We start from the raw sequence: 24295 nt of genomic DNA, 5'->3' as shown, positions 1-24295 counted from the left end.
TCGGCGCCGACACATGTTGTATGTCGTTTGAAGGATGTATATGCTCGTTGTATTCCACGATGCCACGAACCACCGATTCCGGGGACACGATCTGTATAGGGATCAGTATTTGGAATACGGATGAAACAGTAAGAATGGGGGATGAGCACCAGTTCCAGAATGTATACTTACCATCGATGCGACTTTCAGTGACCGGTTCGAGAGCTGCTCGACAAGACAAGTTATTTGTCCGGTGGAAGCTTCCTGAAAGACAAGGAAGAAGCAGAGAAGTGGCGAATTCAAGGGACAGAAATGAAGGGAAAAAAGGAGAAAAGACAGAGCAGGAGAGTAAGCATCCCCGAAGTACTAAACAGTAGGGTGATTCCTGCAAGACGCGGGAAACGAGCAATGAGAAGTTGCGCCTCAGTAGCTGCAGCCATCCGAGCAGATGGTTGTACTGACCAACATTATCGGACAAACACTGGCGGCATTGGGCTCTAGTCCACTTTTCTTATACATTTAGGGCGTTTCCTCTTTTGTTCTTTGCCATTTTGAAACTTTGTGTGTGGATTTCTTTTTCACCATTATCTGCGTTCTTGCTTTGTTATACTCGGAGGCTCTTTAGATTGCATTCTTGTATTGTTTTTCTTTCTCATTTTCATTCAGGTCTCTGCATTACTTTCTCTCTTCAAATTTGTTATTATGCTCATATATAGCAGCTCATTAGATTCATGCCTATTTCCCTCTACTGTTCTTTAATGGTATTTGGCTCTGGAGATCCCTTGGGTCCGCGCTGTCAACCAGTGAATGTCAACAGATCTTTTGCGCACCACCACATCATCTGGAGATTCACTAAATCACAAATCTCCCTATCTTTTCCTCTTTCTCGTTTTTGTTCTTCTCCACTCCTTGTAAAAATTCTGTTTCTTCTTGTTCACCTATTTAGTCTCAACTCATTTCTCACTTCCTTCCCTTTCGTGACGGTATACTCCAACATCGCGTCATCGCACACTTTATCTCATCGCTCTCTTATATCCAACATCCACAACAGCGATACAGCAGGGGCTTGGGGTGATTAGAGGCCTAAGCGAGCCATCATGTCCTCTCCGCTTCGTCCCCAGTTCTTTTGTGCCCGTCCAAATGGCACTATCACCCCCCTCATTGCTGTTGATGAGCTTCCTTCCCATATATCGATTCGTGGAGTCCCTCGTACACTCTCCGCCAACGAGACCCAGGGCATGACCAGCTTAGGCACTGTGAGTCCAAGAGCGCAAACCTACGTCATCGATGGCCTGGTGCCAGCGTCGACCCGCGCGTCTTCTGGCCCTCGTTCCCGTGACTTGGACCTGCAGGCCTCCCTCATGAGACTCGTCTCTGATGAGAATGTTCCGGCAAACCAGCGCCTCGCCGTGAATGCCCTCCTTCAGCAGGGTATTTCCCAGAACTGGTTCATGTCCAACGCTCCGACCAGTGGTTGGTTGGTTCCTAGCAGCAGCGGTGGCACAGGTAGCGGAAGTTCGAGGCAGGTAAGTGCTACCCAACATGTAACCCGAAGAGGACCTGCACCAGTAAAGATAGAGCACCAACTAATGTCCTATTAGAGTGCTCATTACAACTCGAAGAAAGAGTTTTGTTCGTACTGGATCCGTCATGGTGAATGCGATTATCAGCAGCAAGGTAAAGGGCACATGGAAAGGGACGCAGTTTTACAAAAACATAAATCAGCTAATACATTTCAGGTTGTCTCTATAAGCACGAGATGCCAAATGACCTCCCCACCTTGGAAAAACTTGGCCTTCGGGATATTCCTCGTTGGTACCGCGAAAAATACGGCATTCCCAGCCTCCTGCCCAATGGACATGGCCACCCACGTTCTCACGCCAGTCATGGTCAACACTGGAAGGATGATCCTGTGGAGCGTGGCGCTATGAAGTCGATTCAGTACCCTTCACGTTTGGAGATCAACGGCGCGATCGATTCCTCGGATATCGAAAAGGCTTCTAAGCAGAAGGCTGCTCATTATATTTCTACTCAGCAACATGCTACGGGGGCTTCTGGACCATCTCGCCACGCCTGTCCTGCCGCGAGCTCACCAAAGGCCTCGACCAACCCTAAGCATGCGCACAAGCATATCCCAGTCCCGGTTAATTCAGTGTCTAGAAGGATAGACCTCCTTTCTTTTGATCCCCTTCCAGAATATCCGGCCCTGAATCATATGGGGGGAGGTATGAGTGGCCTGCCTTACCCAAGTCCTACCGATCAAGCCGCCATTGAGAACGCTGATAGGGCTCAGCACGAGGAATTTGTCCGTAACCTTCACTCGCTTATGCCAGCTCCCATAGGTACAAGTGCCGACTACCTATCAGCTTCCTTTGAAGGCACCCCGACCCAACCTCGCTCCAAAAAAAGCCAAAAGTCACGCCGTCTCTATCAACCCCGGTCCCAAATGATGATGCCCGATATGAGCATGGAAAGGGGCGAGGCTGATTCCTTCGTTACCTATCATAGTCATGCGACTGCCTCTCCCGGTGCGGTATCGGCCATCTCTAAGGATACGCCCACCACTCTGTTGACGAGCCCTATCCCTGACCCTACTCATATGGGCGCCGCGTCCTCAGAGCCTCCGACTCGGGGTGCCTCTCCATCGACCCATTCTGGAGCCTCGTTCTCCTCTGGATCCAGCCCTCGAGCTCATCGCAGTCAGTTCAAGGGGAAAGATTCCGGAACGATGCAGGCACCCATCGGCACCAAGCAAGTCCACCGCAACAGATCCACCGGATCCCCAATCAAGTATGAATTCTAAGCCGATGTATTGGGGCATTTGCAGTAAATACCACAGCGAAAAGATCTACCTTGTCCTCCATCCTCCATGTACGATCATCAACTGAAACTCGTGCTGGAGCTTCCTTTGTCCCCTTTTCCCTCTATTTTATGACTTCGACCATGTGGATACGAAGTATTTGGGAAGCTTGGCCATATGATAAATCAACTAACATCTAGTTCAACTAAATATACCTTTCTGCCGGACAGGATGTCATTTATGAACGGGTGGATAGTTTGCAGTACCGAACCTTGCTAGGATACCTTCATTTACACCGAATTCGACCATTTCTTCTTTTCGTATGTCTTCTTTCGCGTTTGTTGGATGGATTCGTCGTTGTATATCCTCGAGGGGTATAGCACGACATGACGATTAGGATACAACAATTGCGCAATGTGAACCTTTTGCAATCCTTCGAGATATCCATTTCTGTGAAGTAGCTGGGGATAGTTTCTTTTGTTTTCTTGTGCTTTCCTTTCCTATTATAATAGGCTCGTGTTTCGGTGTATTATAGGGGGGTTGGGACTATAACATGCGCACATTGATCCAGAAAACAAACAAAAGGGAAAAAAATAGGACCCTAGGGATATGTACAGGAATGGAAATGGATTTATATGAATGTTCCTCTACATTTACATAGGAAGGCTTGCCCAGTGATAGTGTCAAGACCATCTGAGACTAAGACTGAAAGGGGTAATAAGGTGTATGTATGAAGATAAATGAGTATAATACATTGTATAAGTAAGCCTAATATGACATTGCGATTGCGCCGCTCCTGATATTTTAAGGTTGAAAAAGCACCCAGACCAACAGACAGATAAATTGTACACCTCGCATTCGTACGTTGCTCATATTCAGCGTAGTCTCTTCTTCTGTGCTTTACCAGTAACCCGAACAGCAACCTTCTCTCGCTCTTCAGTTGCCCTGGCCTTCAAGGCAGGGTTCAATGCTGGCAAGACCAGAGCCGCCTCGGCGATTACCGTCTTACCATCCACGATGCCCGCGCCTTCCTTCTCCAGGCGTTGTCTCTCAGCGCGGCGAGCTTCGATCTGTTTCTTGCGCTCCGGGGTCAACTTCCAGGAGTCTGGGAATTGGAGCTTGGTCCTCGGCTTGTGGTGGCGGAGGTCAAGGGGAACGTCGGCAAATGCATCTCCTTCCTTCGCCTCCTTAATCAATGAGTTTACAATATCGACTAGATAACGCTTGTTCTGAGCACGAGTGGTAAACTTCTCGCAGGACATCCGGACAATGTCGGTGTCGGGGTTGTACCGCGGCCCAGCGAGTTTCAGGAACGTCTGGCGCTGTGCCTCGGAGAGATGCTTGGGGGTTAAATCCTGGGTGCTCAGCTCGACGACGACCTTGTTCTCGGCGGGGTGCGACTCGCCCATGTATGTGGTGTAGCGGAAGCGGAGAATGTGAGATTGGGGAGGGAGGATGAACGGCTTGGCAAGATCTACCGAGGGATTAGCAGAGATGGGGAACAGACTCGGACAAGGCACTTACTGCTCAGCAATGGCATATCCCACGCAGCAATTCTAGCGTATTCTCTGATCTCGCGGTGTACTTCGAGTTCCGCGTGAGCCATCGACGTGATATCGTCGTCGTTGAACTCTTCGTCAGCGTCCTCAACGAGAGCGAATTCATCGTCTTCCTCATCACCCCAGAGTCCAAGTCGCTTCTCCCGCATGTCGTCGAACCGCATGGGGTATTCCTTATCTATCTGGTTCACGCTCTTCTCGAGCTCCGCAAACGCGGCCGCTCGCTTCTGCGGGTCATTGAACTCCTCCACCATCCGGCGGTTCTCGGCGTCGAACTGCTCCCGTTCTTCGGGCGCCAGCATGTCATACATTGATCGCTCCTCCTTGGACAGTAGATCGGGGGAGTACTCCGCCATAGCAGGCAGATCCTCCGGACGGGGTTCTCGGGGAGCTGGCGGCACTGGCGGGTCTTCTGACACGAAACTGGGCGTGGTGGCGGAGAATGAGCGGTACGGGATCGCAATTGGGCCTCTCCGGGCCAGGGACAAGGCCGACCGGCCCAGGTATCTTGCTGCTGAGGCCATTGCGAAGGGGGCGTTGGGCTGGGGTGCTCTTGAACAGGACTCGGCGATGTTTTTCTTCGGATGGAAGTTCGCACGGAGACACTAAGCCCAATCGGGTGGGATGGCCATCCACCGCCTTACAAGCATCATCAATACAGTTGCACAGATGCGATACTCGGCCCAGCGTTGAACTGGCCCAATCGAGAAAGATTAATATGCTTCTCCGGCCCAGGCAGGGTGTTGTGCAATTGTTCTTGCCAGAGATAGGTTCTTGAAACCTAAAGGCACCAGTCATGGCATCACAAGACCAGGCCCGCCCTATGAAGCTATGCTTCGTCACGGTGGGAGCCACGGCTTCGTTTCATTTACTTCTGCAGGCCATAGTGGACGATAGATTTCTGGCTGCCTTGCATGAAGCCAATTATACGCATCTCCTAGTCCAATACGGGAAGGACAGCCAAGCTCTCTTTGAAGAGCTTCTCAGCAAATATCCCCCTGGGAGCCCAAGTCGGCACGGTATTGAGATAGACGGGTTCGATTTCAATCATGCAGGTCTAGACGGGGAGATGAGGCTTGCTCAACCGAGACTTGATGAAGGTCGAAGTGGGGGGTTGATTATCAGTCATGCAGGTAATTATTGCGGTCTCGTCCACAGATAAGATTGTGAGAAACTGATCTCAATCTAAGGATCGGGCAGTATCCTGGGCGCACTACGTTTAGGAGTGCCACTTGTGGTTGTTCCAAATACAACCTTGAAGGACAACCACCAGGTGGAACTGGCCCGTGAGTTGCAGAAGCAAGGTTATGTCATTGCTAGCGGACATCAGTATGGTACCCTGTGAATTCCCCCGTTGATTGCGCTAATCTCTTTTTCCAGGGAGGTGTCTGCTGCTGTAGGGCGCGCAGAGACACTACGGGCTCGCATGCTGGCGTGGCCGCCTGTCAATGGAGCAAATCAGAAACGTCATCGCACGCTGGATCAAGTGATGTCGGATGAATTGGGCTTCTTGGATTAAATTTCCCTCGCCGGGGTACCTCTGCGTGAGGGCATTGTGTCCGAACCTACTCCTACTGGTGTTGTTGAAGCTTGTATAGTCGTACCTATGGGCCCTCAAACGAAGTATACGATCGGCTCGAGCAGACTTAAAAATTCGGGCTTTTCGTTTGTGTTGCCCCGAACTTGCAGGCCAGTTAGCTGCAGGCATGTTGCTCTACAAGTCTTATATGCTACGCAGATGTCAGCTGTATATTTTCCACAAGCATAGAATCAATCGAAAAGATCACCTTAGTATCGAGAACAAGAAATTGAACGAATTATCCATAGATTTTTGTGGTAGCGATTGACCGATATAGTTGTAGTCCGATGTGGCCCAAGCTCCTCTGGTTGTTGACGGCACGGGAAACATCAGATGTACGCGAAAGTTGCGGCCAGGAACACCTTCCCTTTGTGCACACCTTTCTCCCTCAATTTCTCCCGAGTTTCTCGACACCAAAGGCTCCGATTAATTACAGGTTGTCGGAAACAGCCCCTCCACTCTAGGACCTACGTGGCACAACCTCCCCGGCCGTGGGGCCCTCTCACAACAATCGCGCTTTACCCAAACATCGTCCCTTTAACCACCCGCAACTTACCCCCCGAGCCACACCCTTCGCTCTCGCAATGGCCGAGGCCACCCTCCATAACGCCCCCATTGTCATCGACAATGGCAGCGGCACAATTCGCGCCGGTTTCGCAGGAGAGGAAGTCCCCTCATGTTTCTTCCCGTCTTTCGTCGGTCGGCCAAAACACCCACGGGTGATGGCCGGCGGTCTAGAAGGAGATGTCTTCATCGGATCGAGAGCACAGGAGCTGCGCGGCCTGTTGAAGATTCGGTACCCGCTGGAACACGGCATTGTCACGGACTGGGACGATATGGAGAAAATCTGGCATTACGTCTACGAGAACGAGTTGAAAACGCTGCCTGAAGAGCACCCGGTCCTCCTGACTGAGCCACCGCTCAATCCTCGCAAGAACCGCGACACGGCGGCCCAGATCATGTTCGAGACGTTCAATGTCCCGGCTCTTTATACGTCTATTCAGGCTGTGCTGTCGCTGTACGCGTCCGGCCGCACGACCGGTGTGGTCTTGGATTCAGGGGATGGTGTCTCCCATGCGGTGCCGGTGTATGAGGGTTTTGCGATCCCGAACAGTATACGGCGGATCGATGTCGCGGGGCGAGATGTTACGGAGCAGCTGCAGTTGTTGCTCCGGAAGAATGGACATGTGCTGTATACGAGTGCTGAGAAGGAGGTGGTCCGGAAGATCAAGGAGGAGGTGTGCTATGTGTCGCTGGACCCGAAGCGTGAAGAGAAGGAGTGGATGAACAGTTATCATAAATCGGAGACTAAGGCCGTGGATTACAGGCTGCCTGATGGGCATAAGATCAAGGTTTGTCGCTACGTCTACGATTGCTTCGGGTGGTTTTAACGTCCGTGTTAGATTGGTCAAGAACGCTACCGTGCTCCTGAGATCCTTTTCGACCCCGAACTCATCGGCCTGGAGTACCCTGGTGTTCATCAGATCGTCCAGGATGCGATTACCCGCACAGACCTGGACCTGCGCAAAGATCTATACCTCAACATTGTCCTGTCGGGAGGCTCGACACTATGCAAGAACTTCCCGGACCGGCTGATGCGCGAGATCAAGCGATTGGCTGTGGAAGACATGAAGATCCGTATTTCTGCGCCGGCCGAGCGGAAATACACGACCTGGATCGGTGGTGGAATCCTGGCTGGTTTGAGCACGTTCCGCAAGGTATGACCGCCGTCACTTCCAGTCATATAAGTTCCAATCACCCTTCTCCCATACTAACACAAGAATCTCTAGATGTGGGTCAGCGCCGATGAATGGCACGAAGATCCGGAGATCATCCACCGGAAATTCGCCTAATGCTGCCTTGAACCGCTTGAAGGCAAGACAGCATAAGTGACGCTAGTCATCCACCGTTCGCGAACAGCGCACAGTGACAGACCAAAGCCAAACATACATTAAGTGATATTATTGAGAAAGTCACGAACCCTCGATAGACCCGTCAGCTGCTGTTGTCCGCAGATGAGCAGCAGCTTTTGATACCCCTCTTTTTTCTCACCTTAGCACGCCTACGATATGATACACTCATAGCAGATATGCTGCCATATCCTCGTATCATCTCTACTTCCTCCCCCATCAACACTCACACACCACAGGTCCTAGCGGACATGCTCGATCATCCATCACGTTTCTCACCGGCTATCATGACCACGGATGAATCGACTCCTGTGTTTCTCTTCTCTTGCGCCTTCTCTAATTGTTATGCCTGACCCCTTTCATGCAGGGGGTTTGAACTGAAATAAGCTGTGTAAATATTGGAATAGATAAATGAAGCTTTATGAATTGCACTCTTGCTCGCATTAGTACATAATCTATTGATACGTCTAGGTTTGGTGACTCACTGATAGTTCGTCTAAGAGGAACTAATACAGAACTTCAACTCTCCACAGAAGAGCATATCCACCTTCGCAATAGACTACTAGTATCAACCATAGACGATAATCACCCAGTTAACGAAGCAACAGAACAAATGAAAACCCCACCCTACTTCACCCCTACCCCTGAACACACCACATAGCACTAGACTCCAATTGCCCGGACCGCATTCTACACCGGATGCGCAATAAGACAGAATTGAGTTGGTGGTTAAGATTAGCTATATGCAGACTCGAGTATAGAATCTTTAGTATAGGAACCTGTCATGAGAACACAGCTATATACAATTATTCTATGCTACATACATTATAAGTGTTCTTAGAGTAGAAACATCCAAGGATATACCAAGACAGAGGAGTGCATAGTGCATAGTGACTATACATAGTCCTACTACCTGGTTCTAGCCCCGCAGTAAGGGGGTGGATCGTATATCGTCATAGTGCCTCGACTGCTCAGGGGTACACATACCAGGGATACTAGTCTAAAACATACAGTCTACAAGATATAGCTCTACATCGAGAAAAGCAAGGAGATATAATGCGCGTTCGAACTTTCTTGTTCCCGTTCATTGATTCAGGGACTGAAGTAGTAGTTTCCTGTTTGGAAATATAGTATATATAAGGTAAAAGGACGTGAAAGCCCAGTTGCCGATTCCAGAACCGGGCGTACATATAGAGATATGAAGACATGAAGAGTGAAGATGTGTTGAAACAATGTTGATTGACCCTGAACAGGCAGTCAAGAAAGTAAAGTGCCGGTTGGCATTGGTGGGGGTATCAATATCGACATGGGAGTCGAGAAATGGCGCAAGCGAACAGCAAGTTAAAACAGATAATCGGTTCTTTTCTCCTAGAGAAAAGCGAATTGACGAGATTAAAAGGGGATGTTGAAGTAGGGTTTGTCGAGAATCGCAAATGAAGTTGGAAAGAGGAGATCGACGAGAGACGAAAAACAGAAAACTTTTTTGGGGGGGTCGTAAGTCGTGATGTTCATGTTCGAAATGCGAAATGCGAGAACGCTCGAACCAAAGGACGGCAAGCCGTATGCGGATGTATATTGCAAAACGCCTCTATGCCATTCCCCTCAACTTGCCCCAACCCTTCTCTAAGCCGCGCAGGGCCTTCTCCCGGGTGGAGGTGGTCGACCCCGTGCTACTCGACGTGGTATTGCTGCTGATGGAGAACTTGCGACTCAGGGTGCTTCCGTTGTCGCTGTAGACCATGTTTCCGGCACCACCGCGGCCGACGTGGTAGACTGGAGCGGCGCGACGGAGGTCCCGTTCGAGTTCCTCGTCGAAGCTGAAGATGGCGCGCTCGCTGCTGCTGTGGACGTTTCCTGCGCCACCACGGCCTGACTTGTAGACGGCGGGAACATGGGAGTCCAGACGTGTCAAGGATGCTGGACCGGTAGCCGTCTGCGAAGGGGTGGTCTTGGTGTTTTTCAGGCTGATAATGTTGCCTGCGCCGCCGCGAGCTGTATGGAGAGCTGGACGCGAGACGGAAGGATGGGGCTCAATGACCCGGTAATTCACTGAGGCTGGCATGATTGCTGTATGACTCTGTGTGGTGTATCTAAACAACGATTTAGGCTCGATGACTCAATGACGGCAGATCTCCAAGCGGATCGCTGGATATAGTTGTGTGGTAAACGATGGACCGGAATGCAACGGTACAAAGTACAATTGAACAACGTCGAGATGAATTCACGCGAAGAAGAGAAAGAAGTGGGATGTGAATTGAGAAAAATATGTTTTCAGTTTTCTTTTTCCTTTTTTTTCTCTCTTCTCTTTAGCTGATGGGGACTACTATAGACTGGTACCAGACATTGCGGCGGGGAAGGTTTTTATATAGTCAGGAAGTATGACCCCCAGTGTTACCAGGGAAAGAGGCCAAGAAAAGCTCGCAATTCCCCTGTTGTGCCGTGACGAACGCCTATGATTGCACCATTGGCTGCGCTGACTCCTTCCAGGCACAGACGCTTTGGATCCAAGGGTCACACGCAGTCGCTGTGCGGTGGGTTGGAATTGTGGAGCCCATTTGTTGTACTCCATACTGACCGAAGTTGTGAGTTTGGGAATCATGGGATGCGCAATTAAAAAAAAAAAAAAAAAAAAAACAAAAAATAAAAAAAAAAAAAAAAAAAAAAAAAAAAAAAAAAAAAAAAAAAAAAAAAAAAAAAAAAAAAAAAAAAAAAAAAAAAAAAAAAAATACAAAAATAAATTAAGAAAATTCTTCTCTGTCTCCATCTTAGGTAAGCGGGCCACCGTCCAACCACAACGCGGCACGAGTTATGCGCGCGGTACAGCACCATGATTTTGACAGCTGGGATAAAGCAGCGGTTGATTCAGGCGGCTGTCTGATCCAGTCACGTTGTGCATTGGGGGCATTCCGAGCGGTCGATTGGAGGCATCGGGTTCCACTACTCGCTTGATCCACATTGCCGCTTTAATGAATTTTCAGATCATCTGACATGGGTCCCAAGCCGTGGCGAAACGTAATAGAAACTGACTTGGCGGCCAATAAGGGGCGGTGGCGGCTCACATGGGAGTTTTCTGGGGGTAATGAAAATCGCTGACTCGACGGTCACGAGTCGTCACCTTTTGTTGGCCATCAATTGCGAAAGTTGATCCTTACAGTGAGTCGTCTGTGAGACTGCTCTTGTCCTCTTGGTTCAGCCTTGAATTTTGCGGTCAGGACGGCATTTTGCGTCACTTGCGGATTCTAGATGAGTTCGATGCTCCCAGACATTGCCGAAGACTATAAGGAACTACAGGTTATAGTTGTACGCCGTTCAACAGGGAAGTGGATTTCCCCCCTCCTGAGGCAGGGGAGGAAACTATACAATCCTAAATTATTATTATTATGTTTCCAATTATTATTTTTTGGGACGCTCATCCCTCCTTCTAGACAGGGAAAGAACTTCCCCGCAAAAGGGAACCGGCAGCATGATTGCATCATAGCAAAATTTTAATCAGATTCATATTATGAATTCCGTACTGCCTTGCCCATCCAAACTCTCGGCTCCTTATACATTCCAGGCAAAAACAGATGCTTCTAGATTACACGGAGAGAATGGAACCATCCCTGTCATTCTCTCGTCAGTGCCTGTCTCCGGAAGGGCGGCAATATCCGAACAGAAATGCCGCAAACTTCAAAGTGTTGGTCAGGGGGACGAACGGTCAGTGATCTCCAATTAGGGCTCACGGGCTAGTATTGTTACTATTGTGAGGATGGCATGGTCGCCATGCTCGCTGGCCTTCTTGGCATGGGGCTGATCTCAGGAAACAACCGATCTGCTTCACATAAATCACTCACTCACGGTCCTCATTTGCGTAAATACATGTACACAGGAGAGAATCGGTCATCAAGGAGATTCCAGACCGGAGACTCTCCCGCATTCTCACATCATCGAAACCACCCCGCACCGACGACAATGAATATCATCATGTAACGAGATGTGACGGGGAATTGGGGGATCCACGGATATACCGGGCTAAACCGAAAACAGGCAGCTTCCCCAGACTGTTGAGGGCTGGACTTTGAGACCTTTGTCAGAGAAAAATGACGCCGACCCAGAAATGCCTCATCCACTGACACGCCCTTGAAAATTTTTTCCATTTCTCCATCCACCAGCCCCACGGTCGCAGAAGCTGACTGGATGAATCCACCGACCCGGTCCAACCGGTGAGTCTACCCGGACTCTTTTGGGAAGCTGATCCACCGAGGGGGAAAAAAAACTGATCAGGGAAAAATTGGTGAACTGCCGGCCAAAAAGAAATCTACGATCCTTCCCCGGATTTTGGCCCCAGGCAACCACGCTTGCAGGTCACAAGTTGTCACGCATCACTTCTTGCATCTTCAGCCGTATCAACCACGGGTCCTCAACGCCCTGTCTCTTGTCACGTACACTGTTGGGATAAGTCAGAGTACCAGGTGCTCAACTCTCAAATCCGGCCTTGATGACGGACTTGGTTTCGCTCAATCACCGCCTGACGCCCGGAGTCACTTACCTCGCCTCTCGGTTTGCCTCGGATGTTTTGCACCGAGTGGCCGTGAAACCCTAGATCATCTGGAACGTCCGGGTACTTCCCAGCTCGGATCTCGAAGATCTGATGCTACACAACACGCCGAGTAGGATTCTTCGCAATTCTGGAGAGTTCTGATGCCTACCGATTTGCCTCTGGAAGGACACCGTTACTTCCATGAGGGCCTGTCACAGATACGTCATCCATCATTTTACTACTGGTGAAATGGTGAACTATTACTCCGTAGCTCATGAAGCACATAGAGCACCGAATATACAAGTCATGTTGTAGGAAGGAAACCTCTAATCCTTGGCATATCAACCCTGGTGTCTATATTCGAACAAGGCGCTACATTATCGGGCATCTATTTTTTCTATATAGTTGAATCTATACCAGAGTACTTTCATTTAGTAAAATATTGCTAACAAAGTCAGCCTGCTGAAATATGACAACAGCAGCAAGTGTGAGACACATGGTCATAGACAAGACACGGTAACATCAGAATACGCGAATAAGAATCACTCCTCCGGCGTATGTCTCTCAATTTGAACTCGTTGACAAATGCCAACTGCACGATGCCAATTATGTCAATACAATTGCGTTCGTTGACGTGATCAACTTGGTGCTTTGATAATAGAAACGAGGGGTATCCCCTCATTCTCATCGCCTCTTCGGTTATGTGGTGTTGTTGGTTAGATTACCCGACTCCGCCGGCGACCGATCTGAATCTCTAGTGTATATGCAATGTAAACACAGGGGTTCTCTGCTTGGGCAGGGATGAAATGGCTTGTCTATGTACCCATGTCGTCAAATGACGCAATATCACATCTGTATCGATCCCAGCAGAGGGGCAGCATCGAAGAGAAGACGACAGAGCAGAAAAGTCACCCATTCAATAAAATATAATGAACGGATTGTTGGAGGTGTAAGTAAGCAAAGCCCATGATCTCCACAGCCCTAACCGCCCGTTATTCCCCTAACCTTCATTGCAGATGCAAATCTCTGCCCGGCCACCCAACCAGGGAAATGGCACGGAAAGCCACGTAGAGCATAACTGATCTCGCAGAAATACCTGAGCTGGCAAATATACTTGCTCGTCACAGTAGTAAGGCTAACAAAAGCTAGTACCCGCCAATTTCAGGGCAACTCCTGTCCGGAGACTACCCAAGGTCAACTTGACGAGCTCCAGAGCTACTACTGTCAAGATGACTGCGTAGATTATGATCGCTCTATCACATCAGTCTGCGAGCCACAGCGCAAGACTGGTAATGCTTGCATATGTCAGCCGATGAATCCTCCGTGATAGTAGTAATGATGTTGGTTCGGTCGAAGAAAGTGCTCATATAAATCAGTTTTCGAGGATGGAAGCTATTTTCTTGGGGTGGATTGGGAAGACGAAGTATATATGTCGAGCTTCCTGCAGAGTGCGATCACGACTGTGGTCTAGGTTAACACCATTGTTTTTTTATTTCCACTTTTGACATCATATATCGACCAGAACTATACTTTCTTTGCATGGTTGGCATCCAATTGATGACATTGTTTCTGTGGCCTCAAGTGAAATTGTAGAATGCCAGCGTCTAACCAAACTTGTGAGATAAGTTGGGGTTTCGATATGCCCAACTAAATAACTCGAGAATAATGGGCAATGATTAGTTTGCAAAGTTCGCAGTATTCTTCTCTCATCGTGCTTCTATGATAGTCAATCTTCGTGGATCCTAGTAGTATTAACTGAGATGATCTTTGGTTTTCTCCTGTATATCCGTTTTCACGTGGGTAGAGGGCTTTTATACAAAATTATATGTAGCTATTCACCGGAGCAACAAATTGGTTTTGAATATCATAACTGTTGGAGTCAACGAATCGCAACTGATCTATAAAACAGCACTGGATCTGGCAGGGAAAATTCAGCCCCCAAACGTGATGCAACCACGGAGATAAAGCGAATATCAGCCCGAACTTCGGGATATTCCAACGAAATCCCCGGGGTCCGGAGAATCAACAGTCTATACATCCAGCGTCATTCTTTCATGAACATGCTCCTATTTTCGTTGTCGTGTTACACTGCGATATATCCGGCTTGAAATGACTGCCCGTAACAGGACAACCTCAACATCGCTGCCACGTAAACGCCGGCGTCCTGCCAAATCCTGCGAGCAGTGCCGAGAGCGTAAGGTCCGCTGCGATCTCCAACTGCCGTGTAGGGCTTGCCGACATGCTCGGGATCCCTTGACTTGCACGTATAGGGAATCCTCGCGGCCGAGGCCATCTCAGACCGATGCTCGGACGGCCCCCAAAAGCCCGGACATGCCTGCGTCAACTCCCACTGAACGGAGTCAACCTCAACAACAATTTCACGGCCTGCGGAGTATACCTTCCACTCAACTAGATCAGCACGATGTAGCCAGCACAGGGACAGGAACGAGTGGGAGCTCCCTACAGGATTTGGAGAACCGCCTGCGTAAAACCGAACAGCAATTGTCCGAACTATCTCGGACTCGACAACCCGGTGCCGTGAGTGGAGACTTGGCTATTCCTGCTATCATGCCTCGCCTGCGAAACACCGCAGAAAAGACGAAGCTGTTTGGACCGAGCCACTGGATGTACACTGCCGAGAAGGTTAGTAACTAGGAAAGCCCCCAGGAAACTCCGGTGGCTGATCTTTTGTAGATTGCCGGCGGTCAAATCGACTCAAAAGACATGGATTTCAGTATGGTCGACATGAAAGCAGATATAGCAGAGATGGCTAAGGAATGTCGAAATTTACGAAAGGCGGCGAAAAGCCAGCGAACACTGCAACTGAACGATCCTGTTCCTGACCTCTTCAGTACCTTTCCCGACAGGCAAATTTGTGATGAGCTGGCAAGAGCGTATATACGGACCTTCGAACAAATATATCGTGTTGTTCATATCCCTTCTTTCTGGAAAGAGTATTATCAGTTCTGGGAAGCACCACATGCATCATCAACATCATTCTTGATCAAACTAGGTCTTATCTTCTCTATTGGCACGACTTTCTACCCTATTCTGGAAGAGTCGGAGCGACTGCGTCACTTGGCGCAAACGTGGGTATATGCAGCTCAATGGTGGCTAGTAGGCCCTTCTGAGAAATTAACCAGAAATCTGGACGGTATTCAAGTTTTCTGCCTTCTTCTCGTGTCGCGAAAAACAAACACTATCGGGCCATCGCCCTGGCTATCTACTGGTTCTTTATTAAGAATGGCTATGACCATGGGATTACACCGAGACCCTCGAGTCTTTCCAGGCTTAGCGCCGTTCCAAGCAGAGATACGGAGTAGGCTTTGGACGACTATCCTGGAACTAGTGGTTCATGAATCTATCGACTCATCGTCAATGCCGCTGATGATTTCACCTCAGGACTTTGATAGCCATATACCGAATAACATCAATGATGCGGACCTGTGGCCAGATACCAAGGAATTTCCTACCGTAAAGCCACTGCAACAGTTTACAGAGTCCTCGATACAGTTACTGATGCGACAATCTCTGCCAATCCGTATGGAGGCGGCCAAACTGATCAACAGTTCTGATTCGGAGCAGTCATATAGTGCCGTGCTTCAGCTTGCTACAGATTTACAAAAAGCCTGCTGTGACCTCGCAACCTACTTTCAGCTGCACTGGCCACAATACTCAGGCGAAACCGATCTGCATAGGAAGTTCCTCGACATGCAAATTCGTCGCTATATCCTACTGCTTCACCGGCCCTACATGCTACAGGCCCAGCAAGATCCACGGTTCTACCTCTCTCGGAAGATCTGTGGAGAGTCGGCTATGATCATAGCATCATACGCTGAAAGCATTCAGCTTCCTTCCCAACACCTTGATGACCTGTCACGTCTCATGGTGATGAGCACTGGGCCATTCTGTGGTTCTCTCCACCTTGACATTATTACCGTTCTAGGTCTGGAGGTAATCAGTCAGCTCAAAGAAACAACTACAGTATCATCAGAAACCGGTCATCTCATTGTAGACCCTTTGGGTGAGATGTCCAAAGCCCAACGAGAGCCTATGATCCGCATCCTGGAGCATATCAACGACCAGATGCTTCAGATTGTTGCCCTAGGCATTGCGAGGTTCAAGCGATACATCCTTCTCTCCGTCGTACTTTGTCAAATACGAGCATTGGAGTCTGGTGCTAGAGATATCCGGCCGTTAAGGATCAAAGCAGTCCAGGAGAGTGTGAAGAACTGCTACATGGCGTCCCAGTCGTCTCAGTCTGACAGTACCCCACAGAGCTCAATCGAGACGTTGATCTGTACCGAGTCGCCACTTGGACTAGATTTTGATCTTATGGTAGGTTTGAGAGCTTGGTCATTTGATAGCATGCTTTCTAATTTTATTAGGATCCTGATTTGGACTTCTCGGCATTCTTTGCTCATTTTAGTGGTGGGGGCGGTGATGGTATGTATGAGATGAGTTTATAGTATGCTCTAAATATTGACATTGGTCTACAACGACCATAACCCTAGCTAAACTACGGGCAACAGCTACTCCCTGGCTGCTGTGTATACTATAGGTAATCAACATAAACGAGTAGAAAAGAAACTGCCAATAAACGTTGTATAGAAATTCCTCAACTGGGGTCATAGCTGTCAGTCAAGGCGATAAGTGGTATTAGATGATGGAGGCCCAGGCCGGTTTAACAAACTCTACATAGTTCATCCCATCTTTAACGTCTCATGTCTTCAATTTCCAAACCCCCCTCTTTATGCTGTAATGAAAATAGTTCTTTGAAACCCGTACATTGGAAGGTATTTCATGCCTCAGGCATTAAATATACCCTACGTATTCTGCCATGTGCTACCGCCATTGTATCTCCGGCGCATTGGAACTCCGCTTCAACATCCAATTTCGATACAATTCTTGTCTACGACCTTCTGAGCGACTGCCAAGCTGGATTGACCTCCCGAAGGCCTCACATAGCCCGCCTTGCCACGCTGCATCTACCAATAGAGCTATTTTGGTCCTTGACCAAGTCTGAAACCACGCGCAACGCGCCACTTGAGCGCCGCCGAGTTTAAGTTTCGCCTGCAACGTTCAGAAAGCAGTGCCTGTTCAGATTCCCAAGATGCCAAAATATATGTACCTACCTTCCTAAGCCTAACGGGCCTAACAACTAACCATCTGTGTACTCTTCTGTAGGTCCTTCCATCTCCCGAGCCACTATATCGGTGACGTTCATCAAGCTCGCCATCGAGCAGATACAGCTTTATATCGATCGTATCATTTCCAGCCATAACTTTCGCTGACTCGGTGACCTACTCCACAGGTGATTATTGTGATGTGTACCTCACGCACGACTCGATGAGCGTGCGCAAGGCGCACAATGCAGGAAGGAACCATCTAAGGAACGTGTTGGAATACTATCAACGTACGTTTTGTCTCCGTCATCCATCAAGGTTGATTCAATCAGATGCTCACCAATCCCGCACAGAAATCGGACAAGAGAAGGCCCAATCTGTCATCGACTCCATCACCTCGTCGTATGCCGCCGAAGGCCAGGCCGTACCGAACCCCGCCATGGCTCCTCCAGGCGCCTTCCCCCCTCCATTCCCATTCCCCGGTACGCTTCCACACTTTACCTATCACAAGAATCCCAAAACTAACACGAACCCCAGGACGTCCAGGCCAACTGCCACCCCCTCCATTCGGCTTCCCCCCACCAGGAGGACCAAACGGTGCCCCGGGCATGCCTCCTCGTACGTGAACCAAACCCCCCCAACCATTCAAAAACCAAAGTCCACTAACGTAATAAAAACATTAGCCCCAGGAGCAAAGGGCCTCCCCTTCCCACCCCCATTCCCCCCAGGCTCAGGCGCCCCAGGCAGTCTCCCACCCCTCCCCAACATGCCCGCAGGAAACGCCCCCTTCCCCCCACCACCAGGCGGCTTCCCCCCAAACTTCCAAATGCCAGCCCCCGGCGCTCCCGGCTTTCCCCCGATGCCCGGTGTCGTCCCCGGCCAACCTGGTTTCAGCCCCAGTTCTACTCCCGGTATAAACGGTCCCCCGGGCCAAGAGGGCGGGTATGCGCCCCCACCTGGTGCAGGCTCAGCGAGTCTCCCCGGCCCGCCGCCGGGATTGGGCGAGCCTCGTTGAGTTTGTATGTGTGGTTGGTTGGGTTCGTTTTCGTGGATGGATGGGAATGTCTTAACTATTGGGGTTTTATGTTTGGGTTTATGCTGCAAATTTAAATTTATACCTTGCCTTGCTGCTCTTTTTATATTCTTATTTTTGTTAAAGGTGTGTGTGTGTGTCTACTAGAGTTCTGCTTCCGGCGTGCGGACTTCGGGATATGGTGTTTTTCTTTGAAAAAAACTTTTGTCTACTGAGAACTGAATAGTTGGGAGAGAGCAATCCGAAACTGTAGTATGGTTATGTTGATTGTTAGACTGTTGTGTTCTGGGATGGACAAATGCTCTAAGGCAATATAATACGACTTTTGATAAAGTCATATGTAGCATCCAATGTCAGGTTAGTATCTACTTGGGTCAATCACCGAGAGGTTGGACTAGCTCTTCTCTGTACGCACGTGTCCACCGATTGGGTATCTTTAAATCACTTGCAATTCAAATACCATACGTCTACAGACGTGGGCACTAGCATTATGATTTCCTTTCATACATGAAATCACAAATAATACACAGGGACATCGGCTCAGGCCGAAGGTAGCCCCCTGTCTTAAGATATATAGATCACATTGACCGCAAAACCCAAGTCCCAAATCTCCAAATCCAATGCTTTAGAACGCCGTGTAATAACAAGAAAGAAAATCCTGGTCAGGTGCAAAAGAGGGCAAGGGGTTATATAGAAGTAAAAGAAGAAAAAGAAGCGAATTTTTCAGTATATCACAGTATACGGAAAAGGAACAGTGGTTGAAAGAAAAGCAAACATGTGAAGGGGACGAAAACAAAGTGCACCTGGTGCAAGGCAAAGTGGAATCAGGATGGCAGATGACCCACTCCATTTACGCGCTAAGCCGTAATTCGTCTCAAGCAAAGCGATCAAACATTCATTGTATTCCTTTAGTGGTCATATCCAGCTCCTCTTTGCCATGGACTGGGGTTGTTCTGGTGCCTATAAGCGTTGGGGTTATTGAGTGGGGACGCAGTGTAACCCCGCGGGACGGGTGACGTTGACCGCGCATAGCCGGGAGGCTCTTGTCGTCCGGAAGCGTCGCTGGGGAACAGTGGCAAGGAAGGATCAACTGGAGAGACAGGGGCTTGACGACTGTTAGGCCCTTGATCATGGCCGTGCACATCGAGGTTTTGACGGTTGATACTGGCTCCGTTGCCGCTGGAGAAGGAGCCGTTGTCATCATCAAATGGACTAGACTTGTAGGATCCAGTCTTGATATCGCCGCGAGCAGCGGCACCCAGGGCATCCAACTCAGTCGTCAGCTGGCCCTGGGACTTGATGAAAGAGCCACGGTCGTCCCTCATGGGCTGGTACCGCATATCCGGGTTCTTTGACACGATGGCATAGATGGAAGCGATCAACACGAGGAGTAAGAGAATGAGAGCAAATACGGCATTGATCACGAAGAAGACAACACCCATGACACCTGTTACCAGGCCAGGTTGGTTGAAAACTTCAGAGAAGAAGAGAAGGAAGATGACGTTGAGGAAGTTCACGGCAGCGATGGAGATATTATAAATGTTGGTCTTCTTGTCCATCCATGGCCGCAGAACACTGACGGCAATCAACATACCGGCCTCAAGAATAACCAAGGCAACAGTCATCACAACTGGCGCTTCTTGACTCAGGCCGATAAACATGCCTTTAACCAGGATGTAGCCTAGAACTGGGATGACAAAATAGTATGCAGTCGCGCGGTATTGCACATACAAGAATCCCCACTTGTTCAGACATGTAGGGTCAGAGTAGAGGATGTATGCAGGGTTTTTGTGCATGGTAATGGAACGCTTTGCCAGAAGGATGACCTTGAAGGCAGCCCACCCCAGAGCCGCGAGAACCGAAAAGAACATGATCACAGCCAAGACAACCTCAGCTGCAGAGTCATGCTGGGTAAATTCCCACAAACAGAGGACGGTCATCTGAGGGAAACCAATCAAAGTAAGTCGGAACAAAATACCACGGGCGACGATCTTCCAACCGTTACGGAAATCTTGGAACTTATCAGTCTTCATCTTGCCGTTCTTAGCAAGAACCTCACAGCCGGCCTTGAAGAGCGACACGAGGATCATCACCACAGCCACGAAGAAAACGAAGAAGATAAGACCAGTCAGGAAAATATTAGTCGCCTCAATCCCGGCCTTGAAACCAACTCGCTTAATACCGCGGACAACAAGATTCTCGGTGTTGGCTGTCTCGGATTCGGCACCGGAACGCTTCAATATGTCTGATGCCTTCTTGACTAAACCCGTTGCTTCGTCGAGAGTTCGCTTTTTGAGCACTTGCACAGACGTTGTCGAGAGCTCGGAAAGGGTTGTTGAAGGCGTTCCTCCCGTCGATCTTTGATACCAGGTACAAATGCTTTCCAGAAACCCAATATGGATGATACCCATACTCCACTGGAAGTTTTGGGTCCACGCCTCAACGATCGGGGGCATATGAACAGATGTCATACCGATCATGGCCTGGGATTGCATAAAGCTGAAAAGTGACAGTGCATTGGCCGCCACGTGCGCGGCGGTGTTTGAATGTCCTAAGCCAGAAGTGATAGCAGAAGCAGCTAAGCCTAACCCAGAGATTATGGCTGTTGACCAGCCGACTCCTTTTTGGTAAACCGTCTTGCCATTTGATAAAGAAGCCTCAACGCACGCGATGCTTTCGCCAGTATCAGTGGAGTTGATGTAAATACGGACAGAAGCATCGAGATCGGGAACCGTATATGCAATGCCTACGTGATCACGTTAGCGACAATGACCGTCCCCAAGCATAAAGTTGGTACCCACCTGGGATACTATTTACGACATCTTGCGGAACATCGATCTGAGCCTTCGGAACATCGATAGGTCCGGCACTCATAGGGCATAGACCCCCAATGTTCATCTCGCAGGGGTCGAGTTCTTTTTTAAGCGCGGTGTAGCCATACGCATCAAGCACGATTTCCGCCTTGACTTTACCCGAGATTGCAGCGACTCCATCGAAACTGAAGACTAACGACCTGTTGTTCGGCGTGAACGTTACTTTGAAAAGGGTTGCTGTGAAGTTCGAACTGTCTTGGCATAGGTTAAGCGCATTGGATTCGATCAGTTTGGTCGCAGCTACTAGTGGTGCGCTGATAAAGGCGAGCAGAAGAGTGGACAGAAGCGCCTTGAACCGCATTTTCGTGATAGGATTACCGACTTCAACTCCTCCGGTAGGTAGCGAATGTAATTTTTATGGGTTATGAGCGAGAGAATAGGGTGACACCAGAAGCGAGATAGAATAGGTGGTACTCCAGAGCACCAGTTTGGGACCGGCCGGATGCGGAAGTCTCACGGTACACTGGGTCGTAATCTTGTGCCAAGTCGTCTAAAAGCGAGAGCGAGGAAGGAGGTATCCAAAATGGCGGAAGGTAAAAATTATTGTAAAATATTTCCTATATTGGTTACAACTTCACGTCATTGAAGTATCACTGAGCGGTAAATGGAAGACCACAGCGACTGCTCATCAAAAGCACAAGAGAAGGACGAGGGTGGGAGAGAGAGAAAAATAATATGTGAATAAAAGAAGGCACCAAATAAGCGAATGATAAAGAATGGAATGGGTTAACGAGTGTTAGATAGTCGGGGGGTAGTTGTAGAGAGTTTGAATGGTACAATAAAGCGAGCGGGACGGCGACACACAGTATAGCCTTGAAGGGGTCGAGACCAGGGGAGACGGATGGTTGCCTGAGTCTCCCAGGAACGGAGAGGGGACCGTTCTCACTCGAATTGACGAGGAGAGATTCGGAGGGGGGTGGAGGAAACGAGCGAAAGGGGAGAAGGTGTAGCAAAAAAAGGAAAAGAGAAAAGAAGAAGATGAAGAGATGAAGATGGCCTCTCTCTTGTCTCCTTCAGGCGACGATATTTCTTCAGGGGAGAATCAAAGCCGCTCAGCCCCGGTTGGAGGAGAGACGGTCGGAATGCTCGTGAAACACCTGACGCTGAGACCCTGACTCAGCACGGGGGGTGATTTAGGACGTCGGGGCCAATCACAGTCGGCGTAGCGATGGTCTGAAGAATGGATTTTCCTCGCCCTTGACCACACTTGTAGTAGCAACAACGAAACTAAAGTATGTGTGTCTGTGTCTGGAAGCACAACACTTCTGACATCAACCAGTTGGGCTCGAAAGAAACGAAGGGGTGAAATATGGGGAAGCCCGGGAGGGGAATGAAAATAGAAGAAAAGAGAAAATTAAAACCTAAAAATCTGGAAAAAAAACAACCAAGAAAATGAGAATGATGCCAACACAAAATTGACTATTACTACTACTACCCTACCGACAACCTGGCCATCTTCCCTACAAATTAACTCGGCTTTCGCTCTAAAGGAAAGCTCTCTTTTCCACTTTTACGTTTTCCCAGTGCCAGTCGGCGCACGCGCGTCTCTCAGGGGGGGTTGGTTCTGGGCCCGCATGCGGATGGTTATGCTCATTGCCCACGGTTCATACCTCTGATTTGCTCACCACTACCGGCCAAGAGAACCTAGTTAGCGCCTGCGAAAAGGCTGGGAATGATCCCAAGACCACACCAGATTGCGAGATTACAGCCATGACTTGATCTGGTGGAGTTGCCTCTCCAGATACGACACCGCAAGAGGTAAAGAAAAAAAAAAAAAAAGCCAACTACGGAGTACACGGTAGTATGATCTGTGGATCTACTTGCCGCTCGTCTTACCCTAATTACTTTCGTTCGGATGCTGAGGATAGCCGCCGTTCATCCCCATCCTGTCAATGAACACATCGACTCTGGAGTACTTGGCGACTTTTTTTTTTTTTGAATTTTGATTCCTTGCCTTATCTTTCTGCCTACTGACACCCTTTGCGCTTCGTAGGACTGGTGACTGCTGCTTCATGGCTTTCTATTAATAACTGACTACATGATATCTCTCAATGTATGTACTGCATGTCCACAGGTGCATACTGCTTGACCCACCAGCCATGATTGGCCCTGCAAGAGCTCCAATGAAAGTACCATCGCATATGCACTCCATACCCTCTATGCTCATAACGTGGTTTTATTTTCTATCGAAACTGTCAACCATTCACACCTCATGGTGATCTCCCAGTCTATGTAATATACGTAGTGAACAGTATGTCAATCCCAAGAGGCGGGTCTCCGCAGTTCTTGTCGCCGTGCTCCGTGTTCGTTTGCTCTACCAAACGGGTTTCTCCTCTTTCTTTTTCTTTAATTACACAACTCGGCTAGCGTTGAGATTACCAAGAAGGTTACGGACTAAGTGGCATTCTGTTCGTTAGTCTACAATGCACAGCCCCTCCCATGCAAAAACAAGGGCAATCAGGTTGCCCTTCTGAATTACTCCCAAGTCTCATAGAATGGCAAACTCGGTAATTAAATTGTCTTGGGCGTCAATTGATCCATTGTAAATTCCACGAGAATGGGAACAACAATCACCACAAGTGTCTTGGAATATAGATAAAATTCCGGGAATGGAAAGTTCCCCTCCTCCATCCCTGAGGTGATCAGCATTGATCACCGTTGTCGCTGCCATCATCGGAATGCGTGTCATGACGTCTTGACCCCATCGGATCCTCATGATCTGATGCGTCTCTGGGGCACGCGGTGAGTTTGCACTGTATTTTCCCCTGTATTTCCTGGTTCATGAAATTCTTGAAAAGTGAATGAATCATGACCAGGAATTAGTAGGGAAGGTCTTGACGATTTCTCAACCATGGGCGGCAAGGCGCTTCCTATTTTTAGCACCAGGTCTTTCTGAACCCAGACCGTGAAGACTTTT

The 24295-nt window shown here is 49.0% G+C and overlaps 9 protein-coding genes across 9 annotated transcripts; 5 read left to right on the top strand and 4 right to left on the bottom strand.

Moving 5' to 3' along the window:
- Positions 1–400: 400 nt before the first annotated feature.
- BDV37DRAFT_191182 (uncharacterized protein) lies at positions 401–2924 on the top strand. Its single transcript, XM_032079676.1, has 3 exons — positions 401–1505; positions 1581–1656; positions 1719–2924. The coding sequence occupies exons 1-3, from the start codon at positions 1077–1079 to the stop codon at positions 2780–2782; spliced, it is 1569 nt and encodes a 522-aa protein (XP_031945537.1). The 5' UTR covers positions 401–1076; the 3' UTR covers positions 2783–2924.
- A 597-nt stretch (positions 2925–3521) lies between these two features.
- On the bottom strand, positions 3522–4991 carry BDV37DRAFT_239082 (mitochondrial 37S ribosomal protein mS35). Its single transcript, XM_032080912.1, has 2 exons — positions 4304–4991; positions 3522–4253 (listed from the first exon to the last, which is right to left on the bottom strand). Exons 1-2 carry the CDS (start codon positions 4860–4862, stop codon positions 3655–3657), a joined length of 1158 nt encoding a protein of 385 aa, XP_031945536.1. The 5' UTR covers positions 4863–4991; the 3' UTR covers positions 3522–3654.
- A 35-nt stretch (positions 4992–5026) lies between these two features.
- Positions 5027–6130, top strand: alg13 (N-acetylglucosaminyldiphosphodolichol N-acetylglucosaminyltransferase catalytic subunit ALG13). Its single transcript, XM_032080911.1, has 3 exons — positions 5027–5471; positions 5529–5667; positions 5719–6130. The coding sequence occupies exons 1-3, from the start codon at positions 5135–5137 to the stop codon at positions 5855–5857; spliced, it is 615 nt and encodes a 204-aa protein (XP_031945535.1). The 5' UTR covers positions 5027–5134; the 3' UTR covers positions 5858–6130.
- A 195-nt stretch (positions 6131–6325) lies between these two features.
- BDV37DRAFT_191171 (actin-related protein ArpA) lies at positions 6326–7888 on the top strand. Its single transcript, XM_032079675.1, has 3 exons — positions 6326–7269; positions 7321–7635; positions 7708–7888. Exons 1-3 carry the CDS (start codon positions 6502–6504, stop codon positions 7768–7770), a joined length of 1146 nt encoding a protein of 381 aa, XP_031945534.1. The 5' UTR covers positions 6326–6501; the 3' UTR covers positions 7771–7888.
- A 912-nt stretch (positions 7889–8800) lies between these two features.
- BDV37DRAFT_239079 (DUF3602 domain-containing protein) lies at positions 8801–10403 on the bottom strand. Its single transcript, XM_032080910.1, has one exon. The coding sequence runs from the start codon at positions 9887–9889 to the stop codon at positions 9416–9418; it is 474 nt and encodes a 157-aa protein (XP_031945533.1). The 5' UTR covers positions 9890–10403; the 3' UTR covers positions 8801–9415.
- Positions 10404–10990: 587 nt separating this feature from the next.
- Positions 10991–11448, top strand: BDV37DRAFT_191148 (uncharacterized protein). The gene has a single exon (XM_032079674.1). The coding sequence runs from the start codon at positions 11071–11073 to the stop codon at positions 11314–11316; it is 246 nt and encodes an 81-aa protein (XP_031945532.1). The 5' UTR covers positions 10991–11070; the 3' UTR covers positions 11317–11448.
- A 3007-nt stretch (positions 11449–14455) lies between these two features.
- BDV37DRAFT_279159 (putative U1 snRNP complex component Yhc1) lies at positions 14456–18487 on the top strand (the record flags this gene model as incomplete). The annotated part of the gene is made up of 7 exons (XM_032086270.1): positions 14456–14989; positions 15041–16684; positions 16735–16792; positions 17661–17762; positions 17826–17954; positions 18010–18090; positions 18156–18487. The coding sequence occupies 7 exons, from the start codon at positions 14456–14458 to the stop codon at positions 18485–18487; spliced, it is 2880 nt and encodes a 959-aa protein (XP_031945531.1).
- A 926-nt stretch (positions 18488–19413) lies between these two features.
- Positions 19414–21679, bottom strand: BDV37DRAFT_268617 (transient receptor potential ion channel family protein; the record flags this gene model as incomplete). The annotated part of the gene is made up of 2 exons (XM_032084214.1): positions 19414–21251; positions 21307–21679. The coding sequence occupies 2 exons, from the start codon at positions 21677–21679 to the stop codon at positions 19414–19416; spliced, it is 2211 nt and encodes a 736-aa protein (XP_031945530.1).
- A 2125-nt stretch (positions 21680–23804) lies between these two features.
- BDV37DRAFT_239071 (uncharacterized protein) lies at positions 23805–24155 on the bottom strand. The gene has a single exon (XM_032080909.1). It carries the CDS (start codon positions 24092–24094, stop codon positions 23867–23869), a length of 228 nt encoding a protein of 75 aa, XP_031945529.1. The 5' UTR covers positions 24095–24155; the 3' UTR covers positions 23805–23866.
- Between the last annotated feature and the right edge of the window lie 140 nt (positions 24156–24295).

The sequence above is a fragment of the Aspergillus pseudonomiae genome (genome assembly GCF_009193645.1).
Source record: "Aspergillus pseudonomiae strain CBS 119388 unplaced genomic scaffold BDV37scaffold_7, whole genome shotgun sequence".
Lineage (NCBI taxonomy): Eukaryota > Fungi > Ascomycota > Eurotiomycetes > Eurotiales > Aspergillaceae > Aspergillus > Aspergillus pseudonomiae.
The sequence above is the reverse complement of the archived record's forward strand: the minus strand, read 5'-3'. Positions and strand labels throughout refer to the sequence as shown.